The sequence below is a fragment of the Poecilia formosa genome, unplaced genomic scaffold (genome assembly GCF_000485575.1).
Source record: "Poecilia formosa unplaced genomic scaffold, Poecilia_formosa-5.1.2 Scaffold146, whole genome shotgun sequence".
Taxonomy (NCBI): domain Eukaryota; kingdom Metazoa; phylum Chordata; class Actinopteri; order Cyprinodontiformes; family Poeciliidae; genus Poecilia; species Poecilia formosa.
The window spans coordinates 1261754-1271918 of NW_006800085.1; the positions used below are offsets into that span (position 1 = coordinate 1261754).

At 41.0% G+C, this 10165-nt stretch overlaps 1 protein-coding gene across 1 annotated transcript; it reads left to right on the plus strand.

Moving 5' to 3' along the window:
- Positions 1 to 1335: 1335 nt before the first annotated feature.
- Positions 1336 to 9933, plus strand: dusp4 (dual specificity phosphatase 4). The gene is made up of 4 exons (XM_016677046.1): positions 1336 to 1983; positions 2763 to 2887; positions 4956 to 5175; positions 7061 to 9933. The coding sequence occupies exons 1-4, from the start codon at positions 1614 to 1616 to the stop codon at positions 7447 to 7449; spliced, it is 1104 nt and encodes a 367-aa protein (XP_016532532.1). The 5' UTR covers positions 1336 to 1613; the 3' UTR covers positions 7450 to 9933.
- Positions 9934 to 10165: the final 232 nt, after the last annotated feature.

The window sequence follows — 10165 nt, forward strand, 5'->3', positions numbered from 1 at the left end:
CACGCTCTGAGGCTTGTGTGATGGGAGATGCAAATTGCATCCGCTTGTAGGATTACACACCCACACACACGCAGATGCGCGCTCAGACTTATGCACACACACGCACATGCATGCAGGGACGTAAGCACACCCACCTGCGGTCCCGTAGCGCCAAGAACAGACAGAACCGGTGTTATAGGTGAGCTTTAAATACTGCAAGATTAGATAAAGTGTTGGGGAATGTAATAAAACTAAGCACACAGCAATGACTGTAATGATCTAAGCATTTTTCCCTAATCTAAAGCAATTTATACGTAACTTCATGCAACACAAATAATATTAATGCTTAGGTTTTTAAATAAGAACAATATGAAATACCTGAAGTTCATGTCTAGTGCATGCAGGAACATCTTACCGCTTATGAGTCAAGCCTGTAGACGGGTTGAAGTTTGGTGAGTCAGTTTCGGTTCTTAATTATGCTCTGTTCTAGGGTTCATCATACTTTTTTTTTAACAAACGGCACAATGGCGAACAGGGAACACAGTAGAAAGGTCAGGAATAAAGTTGTGGTAAAGGCTAAAATCAGGGTTAGAAATTTAAGGAAGATGGATGGAGCTAAATACATTGCAATCCTGGAAGAAAACCTGTTAAAGACCCTATAAACACCATTGCATTAGATCAAAATATGTTCCTAGTTAAAACTACCCAGTCATATCCATGATGCATCAGTCCAAATCAGAATATGTAGAATGATTTGAAAGCTATTCTTCACAGAGATCTCTGTCATGTATGATTGAGTTCAGACTATTTTGCAAAGAGGAATGGATAAACACAGGGATCTAGGTGTGAGAAGCAAAATGGAGGCAAAGTATTGACTCTGCTGGTCTGAAAACAAATGCATGGTGCACTTGCTAGATGTTTGTGTATTAAAACAAGTTTTAAAAAGTAAAGTTTTAAAAAAGTAAATTCTTCTGGGTTTTTTTGTTTGTTTGTTTTGTTTTATCTTCAATTTCATAAAATGTAGTATGGTGACGCATATGGGAAGGTTCTTAATTTAATGTTTTCAGGCTACATAAGATTTTTTTTTCTTTCCCCAAACCTAAGTTTTATTTTTGGCCAAGAAAATTAGATCATTAAATTTTCCTTTGATGAGTCTGTGAAAAATAATATTGAATTAAGTTGTTTTGACATTTGGGATTGAGGGATAAACAAGTTTATCAGCTGATTTCCATTTAGTGCTTTTTCCAGAGTTTAAGAGCTGTTGACTTCTGGTGTTTCATTGTCGCCTTCAGTTTCATTGATGTCTTTTGCTTTTTCTCTTTTTTTCAATGAATAAACGAAAGCTCTGTGATTGGCTGCTGCTGGTTGACGTCACCTCCGCCGTGACGCGATGTACCCATTCATAAAAAAAGAAAAAAAGAATAACAAGAAAGGAGAGTTCTTAGGATAGACACACAGAGAGGAGGAAACAAGAAGCTGAATGGATACGGTGATGCGCAGATAGAAGAGAGGCGCGAGGGGGGAATCCACCACAGGATCCGAGCGCGAGCTTTCTTCAGCTTCGGCAGGCGAAGAGATAAACACCAGTGAAACCCCCCATACCCTAATACACACACAATCTGCATCGAGGTGCCATGGAAGACCTGGGCGAGATGGACTGCACGGTGCTGAAGCGGCTCCTGAAGGACGACGGCGGCCGGTGCTTGGTGCTGGACTGCCGCTCCTTCCTCGCCTTCAGCGCCGGGCACATCCGAGGCTCCGTCAACGCGCGCTGCAACACCATCGTCCGAAGGAGGGCGAAGGGCTCCGTGCTGAGCCTGGACCAGGTCCTGGCCGGGGACGAGGAGGTGCGGGGCCGCCTGCGCTCCGGGATGTACTCCGTCGTGGTGCTGTACGACGAAAGGACGCCGGACTCGGACTCAGTGAAGGAAGACAGCACGGTGACCCTGGTGCTCAACGCGCTGTTCAGGGACTCCCAAGGAACACTGGTGTACCTGCTCAAAGGTAAAATACCTCCCATTTAGACCACCTTCACTCATTCACTTGGGGCTGACTACTATAAATTAATAAATAATGATGATAATAATAATAATAATAATAATAATAATAATAATAATAATAATGTTCACAGTTATCGCAATTATTTGACATTATAATCGATTAACTGATATCGGATGATGACAGGTGATATGTATATATTTATATAGTCAATCTCTCACATCCACACTCATCCACATCCACGCGTTCATAGCTCAGTGGCTGAGTGGATGAGGTAATGCTGATGCGTTGAAGCCACATGAAAACATCGGTGACACTCAGCACAGCCTGTATTATTTCACAAGGATTCCTCCGTACGGAGTGAAAAGGGACAAACTGAAATGCATAACAATGATTTAAACAAAAAACAAAAAAAGTGGAAAATTGGAAAGTCAGGTTGTCAGTTTTAGATTCTGAAAGCAGAAGTTGCTGCAAGCCGTGGCGCATCCCCCTTTTTTTCTGTGTGTGCGTCTGTGCCTGCATCCTAATGATGCAGACGGCTTGAAGCACAAGAGTCTGAGCGGCTGGTAAACATGACACATCATGGTTAATACGGTTTGACACAAGCCGCTGTGGTCAGACTGCAGTTGATTATTCCCTTTTGAAGGATATGTTTTAAATATATTGAAAGATGCTGGGAGATCCTGCTGCACATTCAGTTTGCATAACTTTATTATGATTATCTGTAAATGTGTTCATAAGACATTGTTATGTTTGTTAATATTTTTTTTCTTGTTCGTTTCTAGGGGGATATGACAGATTTTACGCAGAGTATCCCGAGTTTTGCTTAAAAAACAAATCATTGCCGTCCTTCACCAGCCAGTCCAGCATCGACTCCTGCTCATCGTGTGGGACGCCACACAACGACCAGGTAAAACCGTCACCCTCTGCTTCATTGCTTTTCCTGCATTAAGAAAATAATAATAATAAAAAAACGTAATCCAGTCAACATTAAAAATATTTACTTTTGTAAGGCATCATTGTGATATTTCCTCAAATATTTAAAAATCAGAAATGTATAACATGACCTAATGTGTGTCTGCGTTTCAAACCAAAAACTAACAAGATCTGCTGAAATAATGTAACATATTTATCATTTAGAAGAAAACTGAAAACATTTCATGGTTGCTCTGCTTTTAGTTTAGGTGAGCTCATATAATATTCGTCATCAGTTATCACATTCTTATCAATTTGGCTGTAATATTTACACATTTTGATTTGATTTTCTATACTGTTACAATCACCAGTTTCATATTCACTTTATTTGCTTGATTTCTTTTGTCTTGCAACATTTTTTCAACGTTTTAACATCCTAACAATAGATACGGTTACGCTTGTTTTTATGAAAACTGACTACTTGGAAAATGTAATAACGTTTTCAGCTGGTTATTGTGCTAAATATGTATTTTTTTTCTTTTCGCTGTTCTGCTCCTTATGGTGAATTTGCTCTTCAATAGCCTGCTTTCAGCTCATAAACAGACATAACCTCCATAAGAGTGATTAGGTTCCAGCCCATAACTGTATTTGTTTTACGTGACCGGAAATATTGATAAAGAGCTATGTTTGTCTTTCACCAACGCAAGAGATAAGTCTTGTCGCCTAATTTTAACATGTAGGAACATACGTTGTTCTTACACAGTTTTCTGGAATCATCCAACCTGAAAGTTTAATGTCATCATTCCATATTTAATAAAAAAAAATTCAGGTTATTCTACAGTGAGAGTGTCAGACAGGCCCATGCCTTCTTTCAGACAGATCCCAGGGTTATGAGTGCTTTATTGAAGGACTCATGTTACATACTAACTTCCAGTCTTGAGGCTACTTTAAATTGATTAAAATGCTTAAAATAAGTTCCCCTAATGGAGTGGGCTGAAAGTTCGGCATCGATTCAGCTCTCGACAACTTCCTGTGACCTAACTGGCCTTGATTTTTTGTCGGACAGTGATCTGTTTGTTTGAGCCTGCGGATTTTACGCAACTCTCGGAGTCACATGTGCTTTGGGTTTAATTCCTCTGGAATTCACGAGGCCAAGAGACTTAGACAACCCAGCTTCTGTTTGCATGTCTGTGTTTCTCCAAGAAAATCGCTTCATTGTCCTGTCAGGTGCATTTTTTTTTATTAGTTTAAGAGAAGGATGCAACTTCCTGTGGCAAGTATGATGGAGTGACTGGCCGAGAGCGATGCAGCCCACTCTGCCCCTCCCTGCTCGGCATCTCTTAGCCATATTGATCATTTCCTGACTCTGTGTCAGGACCGAATTCGTCAGCGGCAGTGACATAAACAGACAGAGCTTTTTGTCAATAAGGGACGGCTGCTGACCCGTCGACCTCTCAGGTCCGGTAAACGGGGGGGAGGCTCAATGTTCATTAAGCAATGTGCTCACAAGGGCCTCGGAAATAAAACTCAAAGTGAGATAGAGGTTTTCATATAGATATTAGCCAACATCACATTTAATGTCTGATCAACAAGTCATATTTTTCAAACAAGTCAAAAACAAAACAACCTTTATGTTGCTGTTGATTTTTTTTTTTCCATTCTCAAGGAAGTTTCATGATTAGTCATAATATGTATGCCAGCTCCTTGCCTGGGCACTGAGATGCTTTTGCTTACAGAGGAGCAGCTGCAAACACGGTCTGCTCAGAGCAGCAAAGTGCTGTGAAACCACATGAAAAACACGCCGGTATTTCAGCTGAATTATGTGGCTTCGTCAGGGGATCGACGTGACCCATAAATATACAACCCAAACAGTTCGACTGTGTTTCTCACACAAATAATAAACCCATTTCTATCTAATAAGAAGCTTTGTTAATGCGATTTAGACATTATGAAGCTGCAGTCAAGCCACCGGGCCTCTGTGCTCCGTTCTGTCCGACATGAGCCATTTATTACTAATTCAGGGACGGTTAGTGAAGATCTTCCTCCTGTTGGTGTCTCTCCAGGGTGGCCCCGTCGAGATCCTGCCCTTCCTCTACCTTGGCAGCGCCCTTCACGCCTCCAAGAAGGAGGTCCTGGACAGCGTCGGAATCTCCGCCCTGCTGAACGTGTCGGCCGACTGTCCCAACCACTTCGAGGGCACTTACCAGTACAAGTGCATCCCGGTGGAGGACAACCACAAAGAAGACATCAGCTGCTGGTTCCTGGAGGCCATCGAGTTCATAGGTCAGTGTCTGACGGGAGTGTGCTCGCAAAATGTGACGGGCTGCAGTGTTTATGTTTTGCTTTGTGCTGTGTGGATTCCGCACGGCGTGATGAGAATAGCAATTTCCATCAATGCTGAGGAATTGTTGAATTAAAACAACATCCTACATCTTCCTAATGATAAGTTATTTTTTTCAGGTGCACTAAAATATCTGCACTGCAAACTAGAACAAACACACTTGGTAAAATGTTGTTTTTGCCGCGCTTGTAACTCATTTTTGTTGTTGTTTTTGAGTGCATTATGTATTCAAGTGCGATTTTATTTTACGTATTGGTGCTGTGCAGTACAAGTTAGTGTTAGCATGGGCTCTGATGTCTATGCGTGTGTGTGCAGGTGAAGGTTGCTGGTATGCGTCATAGTTAGCTGCTGTGGGACTAGAGTCTGACTCATCCGGTGTTACCGAGTGAGCAAACGCGATGCTGGGGTTAGCTTTCAATCTGTTTGTATGAGAGTGTCTCTTTAAAAGGGAAAACTATTAAAGATTAGTGAATTTCAGTGACTGTATACCTCTCGTCTAATTTGTCTGTAAAAAAATGGAGAAAATTCTTTAGCAGTACTGCAAAAATAAAACCCACCCTCACACTTTAAGGTTCAGACTTGGTGCATTCAGCCACACAAGCTGAAAAATCTAGTTCTTGTAAATGCTGTAATCAAACCATTACCTAAATCAGGTTGTTGTTTTTTGTTTTTTTTTCATGAGAAAGTTAAGAGCGTGTGTGCACACTGAGACGGAGCCATAAATAGGCCAGAGGAGGAAGTGTGAAGAAGAGAATGATTCAAATTTCGCACTTGTGTGTTTCAGTTACTGTAAATGTGATTTGCAGCGTTCTCACTTTGAGGTTAGTTATCGGTTTGAGAGCGCAGAGAGGCACGAAAGTGCGTAGGAGAGAAAAACGAAAGCGGTTTTTAGGCGAGGCGTCACTGTGCATCTGGTGTGATAGAAGCTACTTGCTGGGTGCAAAAATAATGCGCATAAGGGTGAGGAAAGGGCTAGAGGTTTTAAAGTATGACTTATTTTAATACACAACAAACATTTACTAAGAGATTTATTCAGTGGAAAAATGCATTGAAAAAGAAGAGACATTAGATAATTAAAGGAGCCAGTTATAATAACACTAGGGTTGAGTTGGAAATCTTTTTCCCTTAAAAACTAAACAAAAATAATTTTCAACTTCGTTATCCTTCTGATATTAAAATCAGTTCGATGTTGTTAAACAACTAATTAAGCATGAGAAAATTGCAAAACAAAGAAGTAAGAGTGGGCAATACTTATATTGTTTACCGTGATAAATTTCATATAGTGGTAAGAATTTTGATTTATCGTTATCGTGATAAATTCGAGTGTGATAAATTTGTGTTTAAAATCCCCTCAAAACTATACTTGTTAGGATTGACCGTTTTACCATTTGTTCAAAGAAAACATCAATAAATCCTTATAAATTTGAAAATACAGTTACAGTATGTAGTTTAGTGATATAAATTATACTTATTAATGTGATTTGTATCCTAAAGAAGTGCATTGCCAACTGGACTGATTTTCAAGAGCATTATTTGTGTTTGTATAATTGCTGTGACACCCAGTCATAGTAGTTACCTAAAAATACATAATAAATAGTTATTATTGTCACTTTTATCGTTATCACAATAGTATCACAAAATATCGTGATAAACCTTTAAATCCATATCGCCCACCCTTCCCAAGATAAGATCTGTACTTTTCCAAAGAACTGTATTTCAAAACAGGAAAGAAACCTGGGCCTTCTGTCAACAAGCATTTTGGTTGGAGATTTGATTGCTTTTATTGTCAGCAGTCGTCTCTGAACTGTGATCCATCTCTTTCCCCAGATTCAGTACGAGACTCAAGCGGACGAGTGCTGGTCCATTGTCAAGCGGGCATCTCCCGCTCTGCCACCATCTGCCTGGCGTACCTGATGAAGAGGAAGCGGGTGCGTCTGGACGAAGCCTTCGAGTTCGTGCGCCGCCGCCGCAGCATCATCTCGCCCAACTTCAGCTTCATGGGCCAGCTGCTGCAGTTCGAGTCCCAGGTCCTCGCCACATCCTGCGCCGCCGAAGCCGCGGCCACGGCGAGCCCGTTGCTCGGACCCAAGTCCACGGTGGCCAACAGCTCGACGGCCGTCACGCCCACGTCTCCGTTCATCTTCAACTTCCCGGTGTCGGTGGTGAACCCGGCCTACCTGCACCACAGCCCCATCACGACCTCACCCGGCTGCTAATGGACAGCGTTACCCCCATATCCTGACTCAAAGCGAGAGCGGACTGGGCTGGAGGAGCTCTCGGTGTCACTGACCTCTGAGGTGTGTCCGTACTTCCACGACACGGAGGCGAGAAGCGTCACGGTGCCTGAAAAGGACCTTTTTTTTTCTTCTTCTTCGTCTTTTTTAATTTCACAAACCAGCCAACACTCAGTCAGTTTTCACGAGAGATTTATTCCAGTTGACCAAAAACGAAATGTCTTTTCTGGACTTGTTCGTCATTCACACGGAGTGTTGGACTGACATTAACGCGGACACACTTTTCTTCCAACATGCACAGAGACACACTGACACACACACACACAGAAACCTAACACGGTGAGGCCTGAGCAGCAGCGAACCTATCTTCCCCTCTCTCCCACGCACACGTTCATGCCTGCCGACTGAATAAGCTCAGTATGAAGATAGCTTGTTTCTATGGAGACGAGGTCTTTAGGAGAGGAGATGGACACAGGAAGGAAGGGGGGAATTTTAAGCACTCCCTCTTTCCTCCTCGGGTGTCCCTCCTGTCGCCGGACAAAGGAGATGGATGGAGAAGGAAAGAGGGAGGGGAAAAAAAACGAGGGTGACAGAAAGCAGGAGCCTCTTCAGTGACAGGTGTTCTGCCGGGGATCCGACCGGAGCTTCCTGCCCTTCACACGTCCTCTTCCTCTCCTCTCATCTCCCTTTTCATCCCTTTATGCTTCCTCCCTCCTCCTCATCCTCTCATCTCTGCCTCTCATGTCAGACTTGTCCCCCCCCCCCCTTTTTTTTTTCTTCTCTGCTCTTCGTCTTCTCACTGAGGATGTTAAAAATAAATAGAACTAGATGCCAAATAAAAAGACTGGGGCCCCTTGTAAATGGACTGGGAAACCCCTGACACCACAGAAAAGCCCTTCTGCATCGTATATAAATATTTTTAGGCAAAAAGGGCCGAAACTTCTGGAAATAGGAGGTGTTTTCTGATGGGAAGAGTGAAAAGATTTTGGGGATATTTTGCAGAAAAGTTGGGTTTCTCTTTTTAGATTAAACTCCCTGGAAGACAGTCTGTTTAAGTACCATTCCTTTTAAACGTGTGTGGTAAACTATTCATTTTTTTTTTTTTAGTTAAAACAAACTGGGTTTCACTTCTTCTCAGCAATGTTTTATCTCTTTACAGTGATTTGACATGAAGAACAAAGTGGCTCCTGCTTGGTGCCTTGAAAAAGATTTTTTCAGATAAAAAGCAAAAATAAGCATCAGTGTCAGTGGATGGTCCATTAAGATGTTTGTGCCTTGTTCATTAAGGTATCCCCCAGTAAGTTGTTCTTTTTTTGGCATTTATTTTCTGTTTTGTAACTGCAAGACAGTAGACTGATGGATGTTTGGCAGACCCCTGAGAATCCTCAATAGGCATGGGCCGGTAGGAAATTCTCACAGTCAAGGTTTTGTGGTAGACTATCCCAAAAAAAATAAAAAAAATTAAAATAGTGTTAAAGTGCAAGTAAATATCCAGAATAAACACCTGCACAATTTTCTTGTTTTTCGTACTACTTTTATTAGACCTCATAGATGATTAAACAAATTAATTCACTTGCAAACTAGCTAACCAAGAACCAGAGCTAGAGTCAACAAGCTAATTTGTGTGGATTTACTAAATGTTGTTTTAAAGATAAAGTTGGAGTAAACTTCAGGATTTAAACTTTTGATGTTTGTAAAAATGCTTAGTTTAGTTTTAAAGTCTAATTTCAACAGCAAAATAACAGCTAGCCTACTAAAAGCGTGCTAGCCTGCTCCCAAATAGGCCCAGCTAGCACGTTGCCTTAAATTTCAATTCATCTTCACTAAACAAGTGGTACAATTCTTACACAAGTTTAATGACACAAAGCACAGAAAGAGACCATAAGACAATTTATCTTTATAAAATATTAGCTTTTGATTCTTAATAAATTATGGGTGGTGTTCCTTCAAAACAGAGGAGTTTAGCTTTCTTGCAAATCTTCACAGGAAGTGAACAGAAACAGGTTGGGGATGGACACTGGTGCGTCACTACTCTTTCCCTTTTTTATTGGCATCTCTCAATAAATACTTTAACCCCTAGGAATTATATGGAAACTATTTTACAAGTTTTTAAATTGTATCTTTGTCATCCCTTAAAATTGGTACCCGACCCATGCCTATTTCTCATCAACATAGTAAATTAGTAATTATTGGTTATTAATGGTATTAAATCACCCAAACGAGCACTTTTATATACATAGAAAAACACAATCAGGAATTGACTGTTGTACTTCAAAACCAGTCAAGCACAAAAAATATATACATTATTACATCACAATTCGTGGGCACTCCTGCATTACTAAAGTTTCAGGCTAAGATGAACACTGTGTTAGACCAATAAAGGCAAAAAAGTTCATTTTTATACTAGACTCAAAGCTGAACGCCCATACAGACTCACACACACGTTTAAGGTTTCTACACTTTTTTTTTTTAAAGATCGTCAGCACCTCTTTCTCTCTGTGTAGCACTTTGAAGTGATGCAATACTGTATTTGTAATTTTATTGGTTGATTTGCACATCGTTGGTGATTCCGGACCGAGTCGATCTTTGTACTGAGAGATGGACAAAAAAAGGGGGCCAGTGGATGAAAAATGCAATACTTTATACAGATCTGTGTAGTTTGTATCTGTACGTCTTAATATGCCTCTCTGTGTTCAGT